General features: G+C 49.0%; 1 protein-coding gene across 3 annotated transcripts in view; it reads right to left on the reverse strand.

Moving 5' to 3' along the window:
• Positions 1-47: 47 nt before the first annotated feature.
• FAM193B (family with sequence similarity 193 member B) overlaps positions 48-25,942 on the reverse strand; it is a 35,972-nt gene continuing 10,077 nt past the window's right edge. The window contains exons 2-10 of one of the 3 annotated variants that reach the window (XM_053292685.1): positions 18,420-18,659; positions 17,681-17,897; positions 17,167-17,367; positions 16,183-16,579; positions 14,214-14,409; positions 13,523-13,759; positions 10,028-11,030; positions 9,028-9,103; positions 48-443 (exon numbers count right to left, since the gene is read on the reverse strand). In XM_053292685.1, coding sequence (XP_053148660.1) covers positions 347-443; positions 9,028-9,103; positions 10,028-11,030; positions 13,523-13,759; positions 14,214-14,409; positions 16,183-16,579; positions 17,167-17,367; positions 17,681-17,897; positions 18,420-18,659 — 2,664 coding nt within the window. In that variant the 3' untranslated portion in view covers positions 48-346. The remainder of the gene's footprint in view (positions 444-9,027; positions 9,104-10,027; positions 11,031-13,522; positions 13,760-14,213; positions 14,410-16,182; positions 16,580-17,166; positions 17,368-17,680; positions 17,898-18,419; positions 18,660-25,942) is intronic. The other 2 variants (XM_053292686.1, XM_053292687.1) reach the window with 2 other exon arrangements.

Here is a 25,942-nt window from a genome sequence, read left to right on the forward strand (position 1 = left end):
AGAAAAGCCAGAACAAACAACAGAAAAGTTGGGTTTTTTAAATAAAATAAAAAATTAAAAAGTCCTTTATTGGGTGCAGCCTGGTCCCTGTGCCACGCTGGGCCTTGGCTGAACAAGGCTGCCCCTGGGCTTGGGGCGGCTCAGTCAGCATCTCCCCGAACGTCAAACACTGAGAGGTGAGGGACACTGGGGCTGTCCAAGCCCTGCCTACAGGCTAGGAATAGAAGCCCCATGGGAAAGGGGAAGGGAGGGTCAAAGGTCGGTGAGGTCAAGTGTCTGTCTATGGATTGGGGGGGGGAGGCGAGGTGTGGGGCCCTGCACATACACCAAGGGTGCACCGCACACCTCACTGAGCTGCACTTGAAGTGGTTTTCTTCAGAGTGAAATTGGTCCAGTTCACAGCCACTTTCTGCCGGGTCTGCTTAGCTGAGTCCAGGCAAAACCTGCAAGTATAGAAAGAACTAGTGAGAAGGAACAACAGAATTGGAAGCCCATTTTACATATTTATAAAGATAGAAGTTGCCTCTCTTCTGGGGATTCCTCCTAATCCCTGGATGACCTGTTCTAATGGCATGGCATGTTCACCAGCATTCCAACTGCTAAAGAACAAACTACTCGAAATTTTTGGAAAACAGTACATTTGAAGATGCAGCAAATTTTGCAAATAGATTTTCCTTCTCTTCCCCCCCCCCTCCAAGATTTTCATGCTAAATTTTACTAAACCTTATATTCCTGCAAGATATACTAAACTTTCTTTATATATGATAACAGTGGCAAGAATCCTCTATACTTCCTGCTTGAAAACAAATCTGATTCCGTCCTTAGACGATTGGTATCTTAAACTTTGGACTTATGCATCAATGGCTAAAATTACTGCATATATTAAGAACAAATCTGAAGATTTTTTTTCTCAGACATGGGAGCCATTTATTCACTATAATACACCACAGGCATAATATCACAGACATAATATATCATCCTCATCCGAGATTCAGTTTCATTTTGTAGAGAAATCTAATGCTGAATGCTCTGTGTAGATAACAGGTGCACTAATTATTGACCTTACTGTTAATGTTTTAAAGTTTGCTGCCATTTATCTTTCAGATTGGAGAAGGGGAGAGGGAGATGGTGGTGGAAAGAATTCAGGTGGATGTATACAGATTGTAATGAGAATTATAGTAACTGCATTGTTCGATCACTTTTTTTGTTTTTCTTGCTTGTCTTTCCTATTTTTCTTATGTTTCTCTGTTTATACTATAAATACATAAAAAATTTAAAAGACGCTGGCGCAGATGGCACTCAAGGAAGCGGAGGGCACAGATACTGAAGAGGAAGTCAGCCTAAGAGACAAGGGAACTTGAACAATAGGGCAACACAGATAGTGGGGCTATCTCTAAGCTAGTGCCAAAGCTTAGTGCAAAATAGAGATGTCCCTGTCCTCCAGCAAACAAGAATGGAGCATTGGTTTCACTTACCGTGAAGGCTTCTTCTGGTTGCTGAGGCCAGGGACTTCTCTATGGGTTATCCCCTTCCAGGAGCTCTGAGGCAGGACAGACTTGATTGGATTAAAAGAAAGACACACCTTCCTGAGCCTGAGGGGGATAATCCCTCCCCAGTTCTTTCAGGCCGAGAAAGTGAAAGGAGACCTTGCAGCAGGAAAAGAAATTGTAGTAAGCAGGCACAGACTGGACAAGAGCGACAGGTATGGGTCAGAACCAGGTCCCCAATATGACACTAGTCCAAGGAAAAACAGGCCGGCAGTAGGTCAAAGCACCAAGTAGCTGGGTGGGCCGAGATGTCCCTGGCCTCAGCAACCAGAAGAAGCCTTCATGGTAAGTGAAACCAATGCTCCATTCTTGTTTGCTGGAGGACAGGGACATCTCTATGGGACATACCACAGCTGGTCAACTCGGGCAGGAGCACTTTGGCCTAGTGTTGAGGGAGAATCTGTTGAAGCACCCGCCTCCCGAAGGAAGTCTGGGCCGAGGCATAATTATCAATCTTGTAGTACCTGGTAAATGTAGATGGAAAAGCCGAAGTCGCAGCGGTGCAATTTTTCGTTGACTGATGCATTTGTGGAGAAGGCTGCTGAGGTTGCTTGTTGAGTGGGCGAGGATGGAAGTGGGAGGTCTGATATGCTGAGCGTCGTACGCCAGCGCGATACACGCCTTTATCCATCTTGCTGTGGTTGTAGAGGATACAGCTGAGCCCATGGATCAAGGGTGGAATGATACAAACAGTGAGAGCCTGAAGGAGGCTGAATGGTTGATGTAGACTTTGAGGCACTGCCGAACATCCAGCTTGTGCCACCGCTTTTCTGAAGAATGGGCCGGACGAGGACAGAAGGAAGGTAAGAAGACGTCTTGTGCGAGATGAAAGGGAGATGCCACCTTCAGACATACGAATGGGTTAGAGATCAGATGGACTGCATCCTCTAGGAAAATGCAGAATGATTTGTTTATGGACAAGGCCTGAAGTTCAGACACCCACCTGGCAGATGTGATTGCTACTAGAAAAGCCAGTTTGAACAACAAGACCCTGATGGTGATGGTCTGTATGGGCTCGAATGGATGTAATTGGAAAGCACGGAGGATGACATGAAGGTCCCAGTGGGAAACCTGTGAACCGTAGGAGGGGAGAGGAGCAAGGCGCCCCTCGGGAAGCGATGAAGATGCAGATGAGATTGGGTGACTTGTGCAGTTTCTCTAGAGATCAGTGGAACTAGTGACACTGCCTGTCTCTTCAGGGTATTTGGTCGGAGATCCTTTTCCAGCCCCTCTTGAAGGAAAAGAAGAAGATGCTGTAGGGTGGCGGACCCCCATGAGATAGAATGTCAAGCCATCCAGTGCAGAAATGTTCTCCAGGTGTACTGGTAGACTCTTTCTGTTGAAGCATGGCGCGATGCTAACATTGTGTTTAACACACTCCCGGAATATCCCTGCCGGCTGAGGAGGCGCTGCTCAGTCTCCAGGCGGCAAGATGCAGCCAGGCCGGGTTGGGATGCAGAATGGGTCCCTGGGAGAGTAGGTCGTGGTCCACGGGAAGTTCGCAGGGAGGTGTGACAGATAGGTGAAGTAGTTCCGGAAACCAGGGTCGCTGTGGCCAGAATGGGGCTATGAGAAGGACCTCAGCTTGAAGGAGACGGATCCTGTGTAGGACCCTGGCTAGGAGGGGAGTAGAGGGGAAGGCGTAAAGCAGGCCCCTTGGCTACTGGTCTGATATGGCGTCGGCTGTGGTTGCACCCTGACAGGGGAACCGCGACATGTACCTGGAAAGCTTTGCATTGGGAGGCACTGCGAATAGGTCCATCACTGGCACTCCAATGTGTTGTGTGATCTGGTCGAAGACCCTGGGGTACAGGCTCCACTCTCCTGGGGACACATCCTTGTGGCTGAGCCAGTCCGCTACCACGTTCAGGTCTCCTTTGATGTGATGGGCGATTATGGACCCCAGGTGGTGTTCTGCCCATGAGAGGAGGAGAACGGCCTCCTGGTGTAGAGAGCAGGACCGAGTTCCTCCCTTCTCTGTTAAGAGATGCCTTGGCTGTTGTGTTGTCAGTCTTGACTAACATGTGCGCCATGTGGAGAGATGACTAGAATGCCAGGAGGGCCAACCGAATGGCTTGCAGTTCGCGTCAGTTGGTGCTATGTGCCTTTTCTTGAGGTGACCACTTACCCTGGGAGGAGAGGTTGAGGCAATGAACTCTCCAACCCGTCACGTGCATTGGTTGAAAGAATGATCCTTGGCGGATCTAGGAAGGGCTTGCCCTGTTGGAGGTTGTCGGGCCTCAGCCACCAGCGGAGAGATGCCCGCGTATGCATTGGAAGAGTGAGTACCAGTTTGGCCTTTTTGGCTATGACCTTTTAGTAAGGAAGAAGGAACCATTGGAGGTTGCGGAGATGGAAGCATGCCCATTGCACAGAGTCCAAGGTGGCCACCATGAATCCCAGAATTCTCACTAGGGAGGTGAGGGAAGATGTTGGTGCAGCCAGAACTGACCTGATTTCCGACTGGAGAGTGTGCAAGCGATCCAGGGGCAGGGTGAAGGTGGCTGCCTTTGTGTCGATTATCACTCCCAGATGTTGTAATTGGGAGGACGGAGTTAGCTGACTCTTTTCGTGATTTACCAGGAACCCGTGGAGATCCAGAGTTGACATCGTGTCCTGGAGGTCCCGGTGTGCTTCCCGTAAGGAGCAGGACTGGAAAAGCAGGTCATCCAGGTACGCAAAGACCCTCACCCCCGGCAGGTGGAGATGTGACACTAGCGGAGCTAGTACCTTTGTGAAAATGCGGGGGGCTGAGGAGAGCCCAAACGGCAAAGCCACGTACTGAAAATGCTGGCCGCAGTATTTGAAGTGAAGGTATTTTTTACTGTTCGGGTGAATCAGGATGTGGAGGTACGCCTCCTTTAGGTCGATAGATATAAGGAGGTCATGGCGGTGTAGTGCCTCAGATATTGATCTTAAAGTTTCCATGCAGAAATTGTCTCGCCGTACTGATTTGTTTAAATGTTTTAAGTCCAGCACGGCCCTCCTTGTACTGCCTTTCTTTGGCACTGTGAATAATATAGAATAAACCCCTCTTTCCTCCTCCGGAGGTGGTACCTGTTCAACTGCCCTGATCTCCACCAGGTGTTGGATGGCTTGGAACATCTGTGAATGCTTGGCGAAAGATCAGGATCGTGGTGTCGGAAGGAATCTGTAGGAGGCAGGAGTGTGAAATTCTATTTTGTAGCCGTGGCGAATGACCTCTAGAACCCAACTGTCTGCTGTTGAGGACTCCCATGCGTGGATAAAGGCGGACAAACGCCCCCCATGCCAAGTAGGCCTGGCATCATTGTTGCTGTTTGGGTTTTGAATGAGTGGAGGCAGGCTTGAAGGCACCAACGCCTCTAAAGGTGTGGCGTTGTCAACTCCAGGAGCCTCTCTGCGCTCTGTTGTCCATGCCCCAAAAGGGGTGATAGCCTCGAAAGGAGTGATTTGATTGGAGGAACTGAACAGGTCTCCCAAAGGAGGTCTTGTCTGGCTTCTTTGAGGAGGCTGTAGGCATAGTTTTTCGCTTATCTTTTGAGCCCACCAGGATGTCCTTCAAGGCTGATTCACTAAATAGTTTGGTGGAATCATATGGCACTGTGGTGAGACTGAGCTTTGAATTGGTATCTGCTGGCCAGTTTTTTAGCCACAAGTGGCGTCTGCCCACGACTGATGCGACAGAAACCCGTGCCAAAAAATGAATAGCGTCCAAGGGTAGCATCTGCCATAAAGGCCTGCGCCTTCTGGATCTTTAACAATTGTTGACGCATCTTGGCTGGGTCAGATGGTGGGTTGCTCAGAAGGTCATCCACCCACAGTAGAGAGGCCCTTGTGGCCATAGATGCCACTGAAGTCGCGCGGGTGACCAATGCTAAATTGTCATGGATGCATTTAAAGGCCAGTTCTGCTTTTCTGTCGCCCAGGTCCTTGAGGGAGGCCTCACCATCCTTCGGGACCAGGGAACCAGACACGAGCTGAACTATTGGCGCGTCTGCATTGGGAATTCTGAGGAGGTCTGCTGCTCCCTGCTGGAAGGAGTAAAACCTGTTGGCTATTGCCATGGGCCTGCGATTTGCTGCTGGGAGTAGCCATTCTTTAACAACATATGAAAACAAATCAGGCATAGGTACCAACATGTATTTTGCCTTAGCTCTGGGGAAAAACAGATCCCCTTTTGCTGCAGATTCAGAATTCTGAGCATCTTTAGTTTTTAGGCCGATTGTCTTAATGATTTTACTCATGAGTGTGGCAATGTCATCTGCTACAAACAAGCGTTGGGACACTGGCGAGGATTCTTCCTTGTCTCCTTCAGACCATTCACCCTTCTCTCTCCTGGGGTCAGGGGGGGCATCTGAGTCTGGGTCAGAGTGATGGGGAAGATCCCAATCATGGTCAGAGGCTTCTGAGGAGTGAACTTCCCGTACAGTAGCCCTTGAGGATGGTAGCTCAATATATTTTTGTTTAGCCTTCACTTTTTCGGGTGGAGGGGTGGAGGAGGCACCAGATGAGGAACTAGGGCTGGGTGATCTCTGTCTTGTTCTCTTTTTGGCCTTTTTTGCTTTCTTGGCTGGTTTGACCTGTTGAATGGTATCCACTATTGTGTTTCTAAACCATGCCTGCCATTCAGGTGGAATTACTTTAGGAAGAGAAATGGCAGGACTCTGGTTGGCAGCAGCCACTGGGTTTACAACGCTCAAGGTGGAAGTGGAGCCCTTGGTAACAGACCCCAATTGTTTATGGGAGGAGGATGAGGAGGGAGGTTTTCCCTTGTCCCCGGAGCCCACCCGTGGAGCGTTTTTGGCTCTATTAGAAGCACCCACCCTTTCTGAGGGTGTTGGGGAGGGAGCCGCCATTCTGATGGACTCGCTGCGTTTTGCACGGAGACTGATGAGGCGAATCTCCTCTGAAGTCGGTGGCAGGTTAGCCAGAGGGCGCCTAGAGAAGGTGATCTCCTCTTCTCCGTCTGTTGCTGTCGACAGAACTTTTAGGCAGCAGGCCGCAGTAGATCACATCTCTTGGCCCAGGGGCGGGAGACACGCAGCAGACCCGGCAGCATGCGGCGAGGGAGGCTGTGAAGCGGCTGTCGCTGACGCTGTAGTGGCAGGGGCTGCGGGTGGCTGGTTGTTGGCCGAAAGCGCTGCTGGCGGCGCGGCAGAAGGACAAGCGGGTGGCCGTTCGGCGGCTGTTGCTGTTGCTGGAGGAGCTTGCCAGGTGGAGGGCGGGCTGTGGAAGGGCTGCAAACACCCCAGTCCAAAGTCTCTCTGACTTGGTCCCCTAGGGACTAAAATGATTCTCCTGCCCCCAAAACTCTGCTCCATGCAGCGGAGTGAGGGATGGGGGGGAGGAAGAGGTGAAGTACGAGAGACAGAGTGAAAGTCGGGTTTTGGGTTTTTTGTAGAAATGAAGTAGATATTTGAGAGGGAGAGATAGGAGAAGAAGATGTGAAGAAAATAGTAAGGGAAGGTGAAAAAATGCTTAAGAGTAGAACAGGAAATGAAGCTGCCTGGAGCTGCTGAGGACAGAAAGAACTGGGGAGGGGTTATCCCCCTAGGGCTCAGGAAGGCGTGTCTTTCTTTTTATCCAATCAAGTCTGTCCTGCCTAGGAGCTCTTGGAAGGGGATAACCCATAGAGATGTCCCTGTCCTCCAGCAACCGAGAAACAGTGTTCTTCCAACTAAATATTTCAGGTGTAAGTGTATGGATGGGGAGGCTTACAACTCATCCAGGAGACACTCATTCTCACAAGCCAGACAGAGCAAATAAGATTTACTGATGTTCTCATGAGCAAAACTGCATTCTTATGGTAAACTACCATCAAATTTGGGATATTCAAACATATTTCTATATCTTTGCAGCACAAGTTAGACAGATCCCATCACTGGTGCCATTATTTTCACAGAGATTACACTATAGACATCCCCTTTAAATACATCACAGCCTCTTGGGCAACTTTGCCTTCACAAAGACCTGTTAGAGATACTGCTCTTTCAGACTAGTTCTATTCAGATTGATGTCTCCAGGAGAAGTGTAAATAGTTAAACCAAATATGGAGAACAGTTCTTGGAGAGCCAACATGTTATAGTGGTTAGAATGTTGGGTTAGGGTTAGGGTTAGGACCAGGGAGAGCTGAGTTCAAAACTCTGTTCAGCTGCAAAACTCACTGGGTGACTCTGGGCCAGTAACTTGTGTCTCAGCCTTACCTACCCCACAGGCTTGTTGCAAGGATAAAAATAATATAATAAAAATAACACCGCACAGTACTCCTTGAAGGAAGAGTGGGAAATAAACATAAAATACATCTGTATATGGGTCATTTCTCAGAGAGCTAGTTGTTTACATGCAGAGTAAGTATGTGAACAACCCTACAAATCATGCTTTCAAGCTATCAGACATTGTCAAACTTGTTCATAATCGCTGAATTTGAAGACATCAGCACGAACAGGACCAGTCTAAAAGAACAATTTCTCTTATTTTTCCTAGTCTTTGTGAAGTACAAAGTTGGCCAAGAGACTGAACTATCTTTGATGGGGATGTTCATAACAGGCCATTGTGGCTAGGATGACGGGAGTTGTAGTCCAATGACATCTGGGGACTCAAGGTTGGGAACCCCTGCTCTATGCAATGTCTGCAAAACATACTAATTTAGACATACTTCTAATCCTATTCAAATAATGTCTACCAACATGTTAAGGTGGCACACCTTTCAATACTATGCAAGAGTGGGATCATCACTGCCATTTTACTCAAGCACGCGCTCTCTCGCGCGCACACACACCCCCTCTTTAAGCACAACCCTGAACATTGGAATGGAGACAGTGTCCAGTTCCTCACAATGCTTTAGACCAGAGTTTCACCTTCCTAACATATTGATGGATAACGCTTTCTCTTACAATAACTGTAACTCATTGCCTGATGTGGCACTTTTCCAGGGATTTCAACTCCTGTGCCACCTGATGCCATGGTGCCACAGGTATTGCACCAGTAGACTTACCCGCAACCCCACTGCTAGCAGGAGCTTGTGTTTCCCAGACCTTTTGAGAGCAGTGCAACTGGAAGCTGTGCTGGTGTGGCAGTGTTCACATGACCACAGGAGGTGTGTTGCCAGGACAAGGAGCAGACTGGTGATGGACATTTTATTAAGGGAGCTCTTGTAAGAATGGGGACCAAGGGAGATCTCACAGGACCTGAGAGGGAGGAGGGCAAGTATAGGAGCCCTGGGGGAAGAGACTGAGGAGCAGATTGGGATAACTGACAGTTGTGCTACTTTGCGAGGAAGGACAATAAAGCGGGTGTCAGACAAACCCCTCCCTCTGAGGTCTCAGAGGGAGGCAGAATATCACAGATTTGCAAACTGTGGAACAGGAAAAATAGTAGACACCCTAAAAACTACAGTTCCTCTCACCCTCTTCAGCCAGTCCCATCCATGTACAGCACAAATCCCCTTCTGTGCAAGGCCATGTCAAAAGACACAATTGTTTATGTGGCTAGGCCTTACCTCTTGAAGTACTCCACTTCTCTGTCAGTCTCATCCATTTCCACACCATCCACATCTTTGGGCAGGAACACATCGTCTAGCAAAGCACAACAATAGAAGGGTTAACTGGGATACTGAGCTTCTTGGAAAGAAGAGTCAGTCACTGGGATTTCCTTCCTCCCAAACCGGGCCTATGCCTCACACCACTCCCAAGACAGCTGCCCAAGCCAGGAGGCTTCCCTGCAATAATGCTCAGTGTGCCAAAGTCCACAGCCTGTAGGCCAGAGCAGAGAAAGAGGGATATATGTCACGGAGAGTAACTACCCTATCCCATGCTCATGATCCAACCACACCACCAGGGAGGCCAAAAGAGGAGTCACTGGAAACACAAGCAAATACCAGAAAGGCTGTATAACATTCCACACTGCAGGGTCTGGCTTCTTGCAGATCTCTAATTTGAATCAAAACCAACACATTTCAAGTCTTTGTAATTGCAGAGCGAGAAGCCTGAAAAGACACAGCCAGATCAAAACCAAAATGGAGGTTTGGTCAGCCTCACAGGCAAACCATGGTTTTTGTGGCCTGTGCAGCTTCCTGTCTCTCCTCATCTCTGTAACCCTTGTTCCTACTGTGCTCCCAACACATCCCTCTTCTGGCTCACTGCCACATTAGCTCTTGCCAAAATATTGCAGTATTTTAAAATCCTATATATACAAAGAAACTAGGCATAGACAACGTGTATGATTTGTTCCGAGTACATGTTGTATGTGTGAATATGTTCAAAACACTCCCAGACTGTAGGTCATGTTACATACCCACTGGGATGAAAGCTGGCCTGACAGGACCAGCAAGCCCCTGGTAGTAGCCACCATACACTTGTGGGCTGCGGCAGCATATGATGTGGCCCAGAAAGGCCAATGCCTGCTATGCTTAAGGCACCCATTTTTGTCCTTAAATAAAGGGCATAAATACCGAGCAGAAAAGGCTCCCACTCCACGGGCAAAGCCTTCTTGAGACTCACCAATGGAAGGGCTTGCTTTCTCCATTTTGTTCCTACTCTTCTTGCCTTTGCCCTTTGGCTGGGGCAAGTCATCTGGTGTGGTCGTGTGGGGCAGATGCCGATCTCCAGTCGCCAAAGGAGCAGACTCTTGCTCTGCCTGATCAGCTCTGCCTTCACCTCTCCGGCTCCTCCCGTCAGTGCCCTTATCTGTCTTAGAGCCACCACAACCCCATCCCTGGCCTTGCCGCAGCCCTCGAGTGCCATCACTTTGCTCTGTGCTGCTGCTTCCTCTTGGGCCATTGGGAACGGTGCCCTTAGGGGGGTTCTTCGGTCCCACCCACTTGGAACCAGAATTATCACTAGAAGGAGTGATAGCCTCCCCCTTCTTTGTTGGGCAGCCCTGCCGCTTGCCCTTCTTCTGCTTCCCTGTAGGGGGTGCTTGCTCCTGCAGCTCCACTCCCCTGCCTGGTGCTGCCTCCTTGGGCTCATGACCAGTCCCACTCTCCTGGGGAGCGTTTGTTGGCTTAGGTGACTGGACCCAAATCATGCGAGAGAGGTTGGGTACAGCATTGAGCCGTTTCACCACACCATTCTCAGAGGCTGGTGGTGGCGGTGGAGGCGCTTCTCTGGGGCTCTCTGCCCACCGGGGTCCCACTTCACTTTGCAGCAGTGTATGATTGTGCAGTGCACCCAGGCTGAGTGGAGAGAGGTCAAGGTCAATCTCCTGCAGTTCAGAGGAGCCATTGAGGTGGGAAAGCAGGTTCTTCTGTTCCAGCACGGCTGCCTTCTTGGGGAAGTCGTTGACATCTAGATTGAGGTCATAGGCGCTGAAGTTGGCACGGATGGAATCCTTGATGGTGTTCTTGATCTCCTGCAGTCGGCTGCTCAGAAAGCTGTTCACGCGCTCCAGTTCTAGCTGGGGCCATTCCAGAAGCTTCTCCTCAGCCAGCTCCTGGTCCTGACCAGTCGGGGTCCGGTCTGCTCGTTTCTGGGCTTCTGCCTCTAGCTGGGCCTTCTCCTTCTCCTGCAACACCAGAAATTAGCAATGTTATTCTGTCCCTAGTTCCAGAAGCCCACTCCTACAATAAGCAACTGAGGAAAGGAAGGCCTGCAGTGAGGAAGAAGGATGGCAGCCAACCTTAGGTTGAGCTGGATGAAGAGGCCCCTGCCTTTGAGGCTCTGACAGTTGCAACTTTTATGCATCTGGATGGGCACTCCAGCAAACCACACTGTACACCTGGGAATTGGCGTTGGGAACCAATGAAATGGCATATACAAAGCCTGTGCTATGGTAACCAACCTTAGGGAAGAGATGCACTGCCAGTAATTTCCCACAGCAATTTCCCTGTGTGTATAAGCTTCAGCAAGGTTGCTACATCCCAGGCCCTGAACTCGTCTCATAGCACTGCGGCATGGGAGGAAAGGAGGAAGGGTGTGAGTAGAAAAACGGGGGGGTAACTTTTCTGGCTGCTCTAGAACCCAGATGAAAATGACTGGAGGACTTGTTTAACTGGTCAGTTATCCTCAGATAACCTCACAACTTACTTCAGGTTCTGACTGAACTGTGGTTGAACTGCAATCTGGTGAATAAACAGGAGGGAGCGAATCTGTGGCGAGATCAGGAGCTTAGTTCAGCAATGTCATCCCTCTATCAGAAGTAATAATATAGCAGGATCATTATTTTGTGTTTGTAAAGAGGTGCACGTTACAGAGTTCCTTACAGATGGCTAATGACTTGTGAGTGATTAGAGATACCAGCCAAAATATTCTGCTTGAAACACATGAAGGTCATTCATACCACCAAATTGGCCGGGGGCGGGGGGCAAACATGAGCAGAGAGGCAATTGGTGGGGGGCCGAGAGTAAGCCAGGTCACAGATATCCCACAATGTACTGCACGAACAGCACAGTGCCTTGGAAAGGTTCTGTGCTGCCTGGCCACTTCTTCCCCCTGCCTCTATGATCAAGATGACTGCTGGCAGCCCAGGATCAGCTGCTGGCAGTGTGAGCACCCAAACAATTGGGGAGTGAGGTAGGAGGCATGCACTTGTCCTCCCACTTCACTTTAAGCCCAGGTTCCAAACCAGGACTACCCTGGGGAGGAGGACTGCAAGTGATCCCAGCACTTTACATGACCAGCTCTACCTGGGCTAGCCCTGCCCTACACCCATAGGACTGGTCGTGTGAATGACCTTACTATGTAAAGGGGACTGTTGATCAGTTAGCAGCCAACCTGGCACCCTTTGAAAAATCTTAGTGGGGTGGAGCTCTGGCTCAGTTATACAACACATGATTTATATGCAGAGGGTCCTAGGTTCAGTTCCTGGCATTTCCAGTGGGGAGAGAAATTTTTCTTCGTCTCACAACATTAGAGCCAGGGGGTTATCCCTTGAAACTAATTGCCAGGAAATGTAAGACTGACTAAAAGAGCACATCATCAGTCTATGGAATTCTTTGCCACAACATGTGGCAATGGCCACCAGCTTGGATGGTTTTAAAAGGGGTTTAGACAAATTCATGGAGGACAAGTCTATTAATGGCTATAGGCTACCTCCAGGTCCAGAGGCAGAATGCCTCTGAATAACAGCTCAGGATGACATCTGAACAGTTCAGGATGACACTGCTGAGCAACAACAGGAGAGGGAGCATGCCTTCATCTTCTGATTGTAGACTTCCCAGAAGCATCTGGTGGACCATTGTGGGAAACAGGATGTTGGACTAGATAGGCCTTGGGGCTGATCCCAGCAAAGCTCCTTATCTCCAGTTAAAAGGCAGCAGGGATGGGAAAGACCTATGCTTGAGACTTTGGAGAGGCTCAGTCACTCAAGAGGAAAAGTATTGGGGTGCATGGAGCAATATGAACTCTGCATGAAGCAGCTTAATACATTCAGCCTCAGGAATCTCCAGCTGCATAAACAAGATGAATGCATTCCCCAAAAGGGCCAGGATGCTTGCTTGGCACGTGCACATACGTTACAAGGAGAACCTACCTAATGAGGCTGATTGCTCAGATCAATCCCTGCAGTGGGAAGGGAAGGGTGGGGAGCGAAGAGGGTGATGCTACAAGAATAAAGCTGATGAGCTAATTGTGTCAAACACCTTTTGGTGTCAGTATCATGCAAATATGTCTACGTAGATGTGTGAAAAATAAAAAGGTATTCATCAGATATTTCATTCCCCCTTCCATATCTTCAACCCATTTGCGCGCATGCACGCGCGCACACACCCTTCTACCCCATGGAGAAAAGGTAAAGATCTTATTTTAAAATGTTTATATTGCCTTTCACTAGGTTCCAAAGTGGCTTGCAAAAAAAAAAATATTAAAAATATTACATACTCAGATAAGTTCTCTCTGAACCCCATGCTCTAGGGGCCAAGACACTTTTAATGCAAATTAACCTCCACTCTGTGGTTGTCATTCACAGTTCAGAATGGTCGATATCCACACACACACACCCACACACCCTGGAGTTCTGGGCCAACGCGCCATTGCTCTCCTGCACACACCCCAGCCCACCTTCTTCTTCTGCTTGTGTCGTGCACGTTTGGCCGCCTTGGCGCTGTTCAGAGGCTTCGGCTCAGTGCTGTTGATATAGTCCAGGAGCTCATCTACATCCCGATGATCCACGGCTGGCTCTCCCGAGTTGCTGCTGTGCCCCAGTTTTTGAGGAAGCTCCTCTTTCCTCTTGGTCAGCCGAGAGCGGAGCTTCTCCCGGATCTCAGCGTAGTTCCGGCTCGTTGGAGCAGCTGGAGGCTGTGGACAGAGCTGGGCTATTGGCCTGCTACAGGGATAGCAGACTGTATAGCATGGAACTGCCACCCCACAGCTATCCCAGGCAGATTCTGCTCAACCAACCCAAGGCTTTGCAGAGATCCCCCAGCAAGTTCTAGCCACAGAAATGGTCCCGCAGAGGTCCAAAGCTGAAACAGCTGGTGCAAGGTGCAACAGCAGGGATATTATTTCAAGAACTTGAGACGGGACCAAGAGATCAGGAGAAAGCTGGCAGAACTAAAAGAAAGTCAGAAAACTAGAAGACCAGGGTGGGCCAAGCCCAAGGCTGCAAAGGCCAATAGGGATGCGCAATGATGCCTGGCATGCCTGTGTGGGTCAGCATGATGCTCTCCCAAGCCCCCAGCCCACCCACAGATAACCACAAAAAGACTACAAGGGAAGGCTACTGGTGCCTGCAGGCCCTGCTTTTACTTACCGCATTGTGGCCAAAGAACTCACAGTAGCAGCAGTCACAGAATTTCCCATCTTTCTGGGTTGTGGAGGAGGAGGTGCAGGAGCTACGCTCAGAGCTGCTGTCCTCATCCTCACCGAGCCCCTCGTCTGCCTCACAGGACTGTGGTGCATGACAGCTTGTACCGTTGGGGAACTTGTGGCCCTTGCAGGCAGGATCTCTGCGAAGGGGGAAAGCAAGCAAGTGAGAGGGGCTCTCTGTGGACACTCCACCTTGCCATGGATGTGCTGAACTAGAGCTCGGCCAGGAAAGTTGCATTTAACCTGTTCTGTAAGGGCTTGCATTCCCTCCGGAAAGGACAAGTGTACAGCTTTGGAGTGCTCTTAGATCTGGCCTTGACTCTGGATGTTAAATAGCATCTGTGCCATCCACCCTCCTCTGTTGTCACATCAGCTGCTCCCCTTTGTGGAAAAGGATGGCCTTGCTATGGTTAGCCATGATTACTGCAATGCACTGTATGTGGGGCTGCCTTGGAAAGGTATTCAGAATACCGCAGTGAGATTGTTAACAAGAATTCACTGTAGTGAATCTCTCCCCCAGTGTTGGTCTACACCAGGGATTCTCAAACTTGGGTCCTCAGGTGTTATTGGACTTCAACTCCCATAATCCCCAGCCTCAGTGGCCTTTGGTTGGGGATTATGGGAGTTGAAGTCCAATAACACCTGAGGACCCAAGTTTGAGAATCACTGGTCTACACCAACTTTTGTTGTGTTTCAGAGCCCATTTCAAAGAGCGGGCTTTGACCTTCAACACCCCAAATGGTCTGGGGACAGGATATGTGAAGGGCTGGCTTCTCCTGTACAAACGTGCCTGACCATGGAGATATTCAGAAGTCCTACTCTGGGTGCCCCTGCCTTCTAATGGTACACGCAGGGCTACTTGAGACAGGATCTTTCCTGTTGTGGCCCCTTGCCTCTGGGACACTCTCCCCAAAGAGATCTGCCTGGGGCCTACAAGTCCTTCTTTCAGGCTTCAGGTGAAGGCAATTTTATTTCCTCAGACATTCACCGAACATTTTACTGCTGGTGGTCCAATAACAATAGTTATTGGCTTGTTTTTAGTATGTTAGATTGTTTTTAAAATATATTTTTCTTGTTTAGTTAGTTTTTTAAAAAAATGTGAACTGATTTGGACCCTTCCTTGGAAAGATGGCATACAAATATATTACATACATTTAAAAAAAAAAAAAAATCCCACCTGCTCTTCAAGCCCACAGTGAGGACCCAGGGCTCCTCCCAGAATCTTGCATTCTAGTGTTATTTTTTTTAGGGATATTCCTCCATAGATAATTTTCCATAGAGGAAAAAGGTCATATAAGAGTTGGTGCTTGACAGAGCAAGTGAGGACAAAATAGGTGGGATATTTATTCACAACACAAAATTAACCAGAATGGGCACTTCTGTTGAAGGATTTGAGCCAATCGTTACCTACTGTGTTAGTCCCAGTGGGTTTTACAGGTCCCATTTCAAACTGTATCCTGGTGAGCATCCTTAAATCAAGAAGAGGAAATACTCAAGTCTCCCCACCCGTAGCAATCTCCTCACAAAGTCATAGGCTTCATCTGGTTCCAATTCCATGAGGGAAGGACTCAACCAAGCCCACTCGGGTAGCCACAACCAACCCTTATGACACAGTGGAGGAAAAGACCAAGGCATCTATGGTTACCCATACAGCTTTCCGTATGGTACAGGTGTGGAAGGGAGAAAATGTTCTGCCTTCTGGCCCACCGGTATGTCTATTGGATTCATTCCCACCAAGCTTGTCCTTAAGGCTCTTAAAGTTTCCATACATATTCTAAAGAACATGTATCCAAGAAAAGCATGAAGGACTTTCACTAGTTCAAGCCAGGCTAAATAGAAAACTGCCCCAAGAAAATGCAGGAAGAATTCCAGTGAGCAACAGCAGGACTCTCCAGTGGTCCGGGTTCCCTCACCTGTTGGTGGTGGGCAGTTGATGCGAGGCAGTAGGAGGACCCAAAGAGCTACTGCAATGGCCGTTGCATGGATGAGTGCAGCCTACAGGAGGCGGTATCTTCAGCAGTGGCACATTGGCAGTGGGTAGGTGCGGACTCTTGCAGGATCCAGCAGGAGGGGACTCTGCTCTTGGCTTTGGGGCTGGTGCGTGTGGACTGAGGGCTGGTGCAGGGAATGGGGCCGCCTGCGGTGAGGAGCTCAGGTGGACGTGAGGTGGAGAGCTGAAGGGCCCAGGGTGGGCAGGCATCTGCTTGGTAGGGAGGAGTGCCGGTGGCTGCGAGGGGAGGCCTGTGGGACTGTTGGGAGGAGCAGTGAGGTCCACGTGCCGGTGGTGCTCCGAGGAGTGGAAGGCCTCTCCTGCAGCCAGACAGGAACAGAGAAAGGTTAGGTCCAGCCCTTGAGAGCAGAAGACTTCACATAATATGCAGAGGGGGAACACCACCCCACAACTGCTAAGCCCACCCAGTAATTTGCTTCTCACCACAAACTACTGATTCCTCCCCAAAGTACTCCCCATTCCTGTAAAACCTCCCAGGCCATATACCTAGAGCCAGAGTTCAGTCCAGCCTGAAATGGTGATTGTGTCCCCCACTAGAAGTCTCATAGCTGTGGTACTTTCCACAGTTGATCATTATTTATATGTTCCCTCAGAACATGCCCAGAAGCTCGGCCCCACAAGCTTTATGCTTTGTGTTCTACAGTAAGGTGCTTTCAGTTCTAAGTCCAATGAGACACCCGAAGAGGGGAGGAGTCAACCCTTGTCCCTTTGTTTTGTGTCTCATGGGCTATAGTCCCACATTCAACCAAAGGCTGTACAGCTCAATGAGTGGCCCTGTAGGGGTCCAGAAGGAGGCAGGAGCCCTTCATGATGAACCCCACCAAAGTGGCACTTTGGCCCTGCAGATTTGGTCTGTTGGCCTTCCCCAGGCCCCGCACATACAGACCTGGCGGGGTGGGTCTCCGGCACATGCTCTTGAACTGCTTGGGAAGCGTTTTGCAGAAGTCGAGTGAGGTAGGCAGAGGTGAGCCTGGGGTGCCGCTGGGAGCTGGGGAGAGCGCATGGCTGTAAGGACAGGCTTTGAGCCCACCTCCCACCGCAGGGGCCTGGCTGGCACACTCCGGAGGGAGGCCAGGGTGCTTGTCACCTGAAATGGAGTCAGAGATGGAGCTGGCTGCTCTCCAGGTCCCTTGCTCACCTCCCCATTTTCTGACATCTCCTCTGGGCCCATGAAAGAGGATCTAAACCCCAGGAAAAGAGCAAGGCAGAGGCTGGGGTAGAGCTCTCTTTCCGGCAGCACATATTAACATGGGCTGGCTGATGCTAGCACGGTCTCAACACAGCTGAGCAGCGGCCGCCGCCCCCACCGCTCTCAGAACAGCCTCCATGAGGGAGCTGTAGGGGAAAACCCCACAGCTAGGAGAAGTCCATCCTATACCCCAGTGCCAACGTGAACTCACCTGGTACAACAGGTGTCCCCCCGAGGGAGCTTCCCTGCGCTGCCCCATTGGCATGTTGGGAGTTCCAAAGCCCCGAGAGCTTGTGCGCAGACAGGAAGGAGCTGGGGTCCCAGTCTCCTGAGTTCCCGTGGCACGAGGATGAGGACGAAGACGACGAAGAGGAGTGGGAGCCTGCGCCACACGACTGTGACTTGCAAGCTGTATGGGACAGTGAGACCTGGAAAGAGAAGACTGGTGACTTAGACAGCAAAGTCCCCCCAACTCTCATTTTTCTTACTCTTCCAAGCAGAGAGCGGCTGGGTGGACTAACTTTTGTCCCAACCAGTTCCTGCCACGATGGGCCCAAGACACTTACCTAGGAGGTGTGAGACTGCGGACCCTTTGGGAGAAGGAGACACAGGCCTCTCTAGTCTTGTCTCTGCTCCTATTCCCCTTTCCCACCACCACGACTGGTGACAGTGGCAAGGAAGAAAAGGTTCAAAGGCCCTGTTGTGCAAGGAATGGATTCACTAATGCTACAGTTCGAAAGTCTCACAGCTTGCAACCCAAAACAGTTAGGACCCCATTTAATACATACAGCCATCTGACAGCAATCAGGAGTGCAGAGTACGACCCCTCAAGAAAGACCCCCTATGTAGACGGTGACTTTTTCAGCAGTTAACCCTTCGTTACCCAAACGCATCTGCTCTGGAGTGAGCCATGGGCTTTGGAATACACCCTGTGGAGGGTAAATGCTTACCGCCAGCGCCTGCTCTTGGACCGCCCTCCTCTCTTCTTCTTCTACACTCTGCCTGCAACTCTGGCAGATCCACAGCGGCATCTCTCCCAGCAGGTTTTGCACCAGCGTTGGCACAAAGTCCGGAGGCAGCCGCTCGCCCGGGGACACCAACCCATTGTGGGATGGCCCTCCCCAATCCTTACGCTCCCGGTGGCATAGCAAGCAGCATGTCTGCACCGACTGGTTGGAAGTAGGCAGCACCTGCAGTAGGGCACAAGCAGAGAGAGCACGTTGCTGACAGGAGACATGCAGGCAGCAGCCAGTAGCATGGCACTTGGCCAAGGTGTGCACAGTCAGTGCCTGCCTGGCACCTTGCCAGTCTGGTGTGAGGGCACGCTGACCACCACAGCTTCCTACGGGGCTCCAGCAACCCTGTGGGCACACCGTGCTGACAGATGCTCTCAGGAAGCTTCTCCTGTCCTTCCTCCCTACCTCTGCCATCCTCGGATTCTGTCAATGCAATACAGTTCACACTAAGCAACCCCGGGGCAAAACCCTGTTTTGCAGTGGCAGACCTGGGCATGGGAGGAGGTTGAGAAAGAACAGCCCGTGATAACAGAAGGGATGTGTGTTAACAAGAAGGGCATCTGCTTTCTATCCCAGTTCTTTCTGTCCTCTTGATCCCCTCCCCTTCCCCGGGGTTGCCCGGTTTTCAGCCTCTGCCTCAACCCTTTACTCTGCTTCCCTCACTCAGTGCTTTCAGGCCGATCCCAAGGCCCTGTGGGCTCAGCAGGTGGACAACCTGTCCCTTGCTCAACATTGTGTGACTGAAAACGGAGGAACAGCTGCAGCATGCAAGGCAGGCATCTTCTCCTCGCTGCGCCTTTCATCCTTCCCACACAAGGGGGCATGGCGTATAGCTGCCTGCCTGGCTCCAAGGGGGAAGCCAGCCGACAGCCCAGCCTCGGCATTGCTTAGAAATGGTGACAGGCATGAAGAGTTAGGGCAGGGTCGCATTGTCCCCCCACCCATTGAGAAACCCAGGATAATAGGCTGTGCATCTCACTGCTGCTGCAAAGCAGATGGTCTCTCTCAGACTCAAGGTGAGACAAAGCACAAAGGGCAGAGAGAGTGCTCAAAGGAGACTCGGGGGAAACTAGGCTTCTCCTCTCACACAACCCCTGCAGGAACAGGCGTGCTCTGGGTTAGGGGTGGCCAAGGAAAATGACAAAGGAAAAGTTTCATACCAGGACATGGGCTGGCAGACACACCCCACCAGAAAACACTAACAAGCAGTAAAAACTTCCCAGCATTCGTGGCAGTGGGGAAGACGTGTGTACATCTCCCACCAAGGAGTCATCAGCTGTTTTTCAACTGCTCAATAATATGCGGCAAGGCAGACAGACATCTCTTGAACACTACAGCCCACCTTTGCTCCTGAGATTAGCCCCTCATCTGCAGTTTGTCTCTAGAACCGCCCCCCCCCAACGAGTGAATCTCTCAAAAGGTTTGATGCTAGCAAGAGGTGGATTCCAAACACAAGCTCATTCCAGCCCTCATCATTTTGACAGGCATGGCAGTGCACATGCTAAACTGAACATGGCAAACTTTCTGGGACAAGCTTCATTTCTGCTACAGAGCAAACTAGTAACTCCTCTGATTAAGAAATGGCTTTCATTCTTTGCACAACGACTGGTGTCATTTATAGTAAGCATGCATGGAGACTTTTCATTTCAGCTAACCATCCCACACCTTTATGAAAAAGGATCTACTGCCTAAGTAGGATCTATTACCAGGATCTCTGAATAACAGCCATTCCACCGGGGACTGATGCTACTAGGCCTAGCATAGAGGTCTCTGAGTTCGTCATCAGCTGCAACTCCCAGGCTAGCAGTGAGCCTCTCCTACTCCTGCTTCAGCTTCCACAAACATCTGCTGCAGCCAGGCTGGTTATTCAACTATAAGTGAGGCCTTCCCTCTTAAAGAAGCAAGAGCAGATCTCTTCTTTGACCTCATCCATCCCAACTTCAGAGTGTCTTGATTGTATTAGGAGGTACATTGACCTCTCACTCCTTCCCGATTAGTGGTTTATAGACAGCTGTGGGGGACTCCATCCGCTCTTCTTTGTTTTGCTGCCTGATATTGCTGGACATCCATTAAGTAACGTTCCCCACCCCTCATTATGGACATAGGCAATCTGGGCTGCGTATAGACATACCATACATACTAGGGTCCGCTACTCTTTTCCTCACACAGAAAATGCCCAGTTTCCCCTGACCTTCACAACCCTTTTGACAAACCCACTAATCACTGAATCCAATGTGATGCAGTTTGTGAGCTTGCCCCACCACTCCCCTTCAGGCAGGCTCGCTACCTGATCAACACTCAGTCACCTTGTTTAGTGATTTATTTAGTCACTTAGTGCCTGATTTATTTATTTTTTAAAAATCCTGTTTAAAAGTCAAAAAGTTCCATAAAGGGGTGGGGAGGAAATGAATGACATAGTAGGGGTTAGCCAACCAGCCGTTCTTCATAGCTGGCTACATTACCCTGGACTTCATCTTATCAATCACCAAGGAGACTTCCCTGAACAACGTATGGAAATGAAATATACTAGGGACAAGCCATGCTTGTGTAGTCACACCTTAATAGTACAGTGCTAAAAAAAATTACAAAACCAAATAATCCATGTTGACTTAAACAATGAACACCTTTGGGGAAAAGAGAATGCATACAATTACAACTTAAAGCACTTTCAGCAGAATATACCAACCAAAAAAGCACACAACAACCAAAGCCCCAACTAAGAAGAATTGTAGAGTGTCAGCTTCACCACTGCTTGGCTCTGCACCCAACCAGCAAACAGAATTACTGAGCATGCTCAGTATATCTTCTGATGTATAGTATAAGGGAAACAGCCACTTACTAGGATAATACAGTTGTCCCTTGCCAACCGCAAGGGTTCTGTTCCTGGAAACCCTTGCGGTTGGCGAATATGCAGTGGATGAGGCATTGGTTTCAATGGCAAACAGGGAGTTAGGGGAACTGCAGTCACAAAGTGATCGAAGACAAGGTAAAAAATTGAATCGCCCCACAACCCCTCAAAATGTCCCCCTGACCCCGGAAATGACCTCCCAACATTGCCCCAGACCCTCGGAAATCACCTCCAAATTCCCAAAAATCACCCCCTGACCCACAGAAATGACTCCGTGACCCTCAAGATTACTCCACAAAAAACCTCATTTTTTTTAAATTGCCGAACTGCAGATACTCAGGTTGTGGTTGGCAAGGGCGGTCACAATTTCCCAGTTGCAGATACTCAGATCCTTTTTGGATACTGGGAAAACTGCGATAGGCAAAGGACGACTGTACTGAGAGAGGAAATGCAACTTAGGCAGGCACTGAATTATAATTTTCTAGCAGCATAATTTGAATACATTTTGGGAAAAAGGTTGAGTGAAGAGATTTATCTATGATTAGTTTTCTTTAAAAATCTATTAGAGGATATATTAACTATATATGTCATTGCAAACTTACCTTGGCTATAGTATGATCTGGCTTATATTATTCCTCTTACTAGCACTTGAGATAATAGTAAAATATAGTAAGTCCCTAGAGAAGTCCTTTGAGATACTAAGGAATGAGGGTGTTGTGAACAGCAAGTTCTGATTCCAGCCCCTTTTAAATACAGTACTCTCATTTTTGTGTAGGCTTCAAAATAAAGATATCTTTAATTCCTTATTTGATGATAGCTAGCAGGTAACTGAAACCTCTCTGAGTGACCTATAGTCATTTTGGTTAGTGTATGCTGAGATGCATTCATTTCTGGAGCACTTGGTTGATTAGTAAGAATTCTTGGTTTTTCATAGGAAGAGCCCTGCTGGACCAGGCCTATCTAGTCCAGCATCCTGTTTCACACAGTGGCCCAGCAGCAGGGATGTGCATGGAATTGGTTTGGAGGCCCTTTATGGGCCTCTGAACCGGTTCGATCGACAGGTGGTTCTGCCGGCTCAAAGGCGAATACCTTTATGGGCGTGGGAAGGTGCTCCTACCCCACCATGTTTCCCCCGCCGGCACTCCATTGAATAAGTCCCCATTGGGGCAGAGCCTACCTCCCTGCCGCCCCGGTGTCCTCGGCCGGAAGTTAAAGGAAGTGCCCAGTGCATGTGCACATACCGGGTGCGTGCGTCACGCTCACTCATATGTCTGCCCGACGTGCGTGCACATGTGCCCAGTGTGTGCACACGCGGCGGGTACTTCTTTTAACTTCCAGCAGAGGAAGACACCGGGGTGGCAGGGAGGTATGCTGCCGCCCCGACGGAGACTTAGTCAATGGAGTGCCGGTGGGGGAAACGCAGTGGGAGGGTAAGGGTACCCTGCCCTGCCCATAAAGGTATGCTCCCCATCTTCGAACCACCCCCACGGGTTCCGTGCACATCCCTACCCACTAGATGCCTCTGAGAAGCCCACAGGCAAGAGATGGATTGGGCATGCCCTCACCCTTGCTGTTGCTCCCCTGCAACTGGCATTTAGATGTATCTTGCCCCTGAGGCTAGAAATGCCCTATAGACACTTGACTAGTAGCCATTGATAGACCTGTACTCCATGAATATGTCTTAGCCCTCTTTTAAAGCCATCCAAGCAAGTGGCCATCACATCCTGTAGCAAATTAATTATCCAGTGTGTATGGAAAAAGTACTTCCTTTGGCTGTACTTCCTTTCCTGGCCTTCAGTTTCAAGGTATGACACCTGGTTCTAGTGTTGCGAGAGAGGAAGAAAATGTCTCTCTGTCCACTCTCTCTGCTCTATGCCTCTATCACGTCTCCCTTTGGTAACCTCTTTTCCAAATTAAAAGGCCCCAGATGCCGTAGCCTTGCCTCATAAGGAAAGGTGCTCCAGGCCCCTGATCATCTTGGTTGCCCTCTTCTGCACCTTTCCCAGTTCTACAATGTCCGTCTTAAGATACGGTATCCAGAACTGCATGCAGTACTCCAAATGCAGCAGCACCATAGATATGAATAAGGGCATGATAATATTATTTCTATTTTCAATCCCCTTCCTAATGGTCCCTAGCATGGAATTTACCTTTTTCACAGCTGCAGAGCACTGAGTTGACACTTTCAACAAACTGTCCACCACGACTCCAAGATATCTGTCCTGGTCAGTCACCAACACCTCAGACCCCATCAGCATATATGTGAAGTTGGGGGAGGTTTTTTGCCCTAATGTACATCACTTTACACTTGTTTACATTGAACTACCCTTGCCATTTTGTTGCCCATTCACCCAGTTTGGAGAGATCCTGTTGGGGCTCCTCACAATCTGTTTTGGATTTCACTACCCTAAATATTTTAGTGTCATCTGAAAATTTGGCCGCTTCACTGCTTACCCCAACTTCTAGATCATTTATGAAAAAATTAAAGAGCACTGGTCCCAGTACAGTTCCCTGGGGGACTCCACTTCTTACTTCCCTCCATTGTGAAAAAAACTCCATTTATCCCTACCCTCTGTTTCCTGTCCTTCAACCAGTTACCAATCCACACATGAACCTGTCCCCTTATCCTATGACTGCTAAGTTTACTCAAGAGCCTTTGGTGGGGAACTTTGTCAAAAGTTTTTTGGAAGTCCAAATATACTACACAACCGGATCACCTTTATCCACATGCCTGTTGACACTCTCAAAGATCTCCAAAAGGTTACTGAGGCAAGACTTGCCCTTGTCATGCTGGTTCTCCTTCAGCAAGGTCTGTTCTTTTATATGTTTAACTATTTTGTCCTTAAGCGTGCTTTCCAACAATTTACCCGACACAGACGTTGAGCTAACCGGCTTGCAGTTTCCTATCTGGATCCCTTTTTGAAAATAGGTGTTGCATTAGCTACTTACCAGTCCTCTGGTACAGAGCCTGGTAGGGACGAGTTATATATCTTTGCTAGCAGATCAACCATTTCACATTTGAATTCCTTCTGAACTCTTGGGTAGATACCATCTGGTCATAGCAATTTGTTAATTTCTAGTTTTTAAAGACAGTTTAGAATATCTTCTCTCTTTACCTCAAACTGGCCCAGTTCTTCAGCCTCCAAGCCTGAAAAGTTCAGTTCTAGGAGTGGATATACGGTCCATATCCTTCTCCGTTACAGATGCAAAAAACTCATCCAGCTCCTCTGCAGTCTCCTTATGCTCCTTAATAATCCCTTCCATGCCCTCATCATCTAAGGGTCCAACTGCCTCCCTAGCAGGTTTTCTACTTCTGATACATTTAAATAAGTTTTTGTAACCCCCCTTGACACTTCTAGCTATATGCTCCTCAAACTCTCTTTTTGCATCCCTTTGGTTGAGGAGCGGTATATAAATGTCTGTAGTAATAGTATTGTCTCCTTTTATTTATATTTCAGAGTTTATGTTCCTTTCTGTTCTCTTCATTTGGGCAGGACTTCCATCTTCTGAAGGAAGTCTTCTTCCCTTCTATAGCTTCTCTGACTCTACTTGTTAGCCATGCTGGCGTCCTCCTGAACTTGGTGGTACCTTTCTTCCTTTTGGGTATACTTTCCAACTGAGCTTCTATACTTGTGGTTTTAAATAAGTTCCATGCTTTCTGGAGTGATTTGACCCTCCTGACTTTTCCTTTCAGCTTCCTTTTTACCAGTCCCCTCATTTTCGAGAAGTTTCCTCTTCTGTAGTCCAATGCCTCTGTGTTGGACTTCCGTGGCAATGCTCCACACGCACATAAGCTGAATTGGATCACACTATGGTCAGTTCCCCAATGGTTCTACAACTATGACAACTCGCACCAGGTCCTGGGCACCACTCAGGATTATGTCCAAGGTCTCCTTCTTTCTGGTTGGTTCCGTGACTGACTGTTCTAAGGCACAGTCATTTAGCATGTCTAGAAATGTGGCCTCTGTCAAAAACCACACATGAATTTGCCCAGTCTATGTGAGGGTACCAGAAGACCAATCAGTCAAGGCTCTAAACAAACTATGCCAGCAAATTTGGAGAACAACACAGTGGCCAACAGATTGGAAGAGGTCAGTCTACATATCCATCCCAAAGAGAGGAGACTTAATAGACTGCACAAACCATCGCACAATATCCTTAATTTCACATGCTAGCAAAATAATGCTCAAAATCATCCAACGCAGATTGGAGCCCCACGTGGAAAGGGAAATGCCGGATGTTCAAGCTGGTTTCAGAAAAGGCCGAGGAACAAGAGACATCACTGCTGATGCATGCTGGATATTTGAGAAAGCCAAAGAATACCAGACAGGAGTCAATATGTGCTTTATTGACTACAGAAAAGCCTTTGATTGCGTCGACCATATCAAGTTGTGGAACATCCTTAGGAAAATGGGTGTCCCAGAACATCTCATTGTTCTCATGAGAAACCTATACACAGGACAGGAAGCCACAGTCCAGACGGAACATGGTGAAACAGACTGGTTCCAGATTGGCAAAGGAGTAAGGCAAGGCTGTAGACTTTATCCTTCTTTATTCAATTTATATGCTGAACATATACTGAGAGAAGCTGGATTGGAAATGAGTGTGG

The sequence above is a fragment of the Hemicordylus capensis genome, chromosome 2 (genome assembly GCF_027244095.1).
Source record: "Hemicordylus capensis ecotype Gifberg chromosome 2, rHemCap1.1.pri, whole genome shotgun sequence".
Classification (NCBI taxonomy): Eukaryota; Metazoa; Chordata; class Lepidosauria; order Squamata; family Cordylidae; genus Hemicordylus; species Hemicordylus capensis.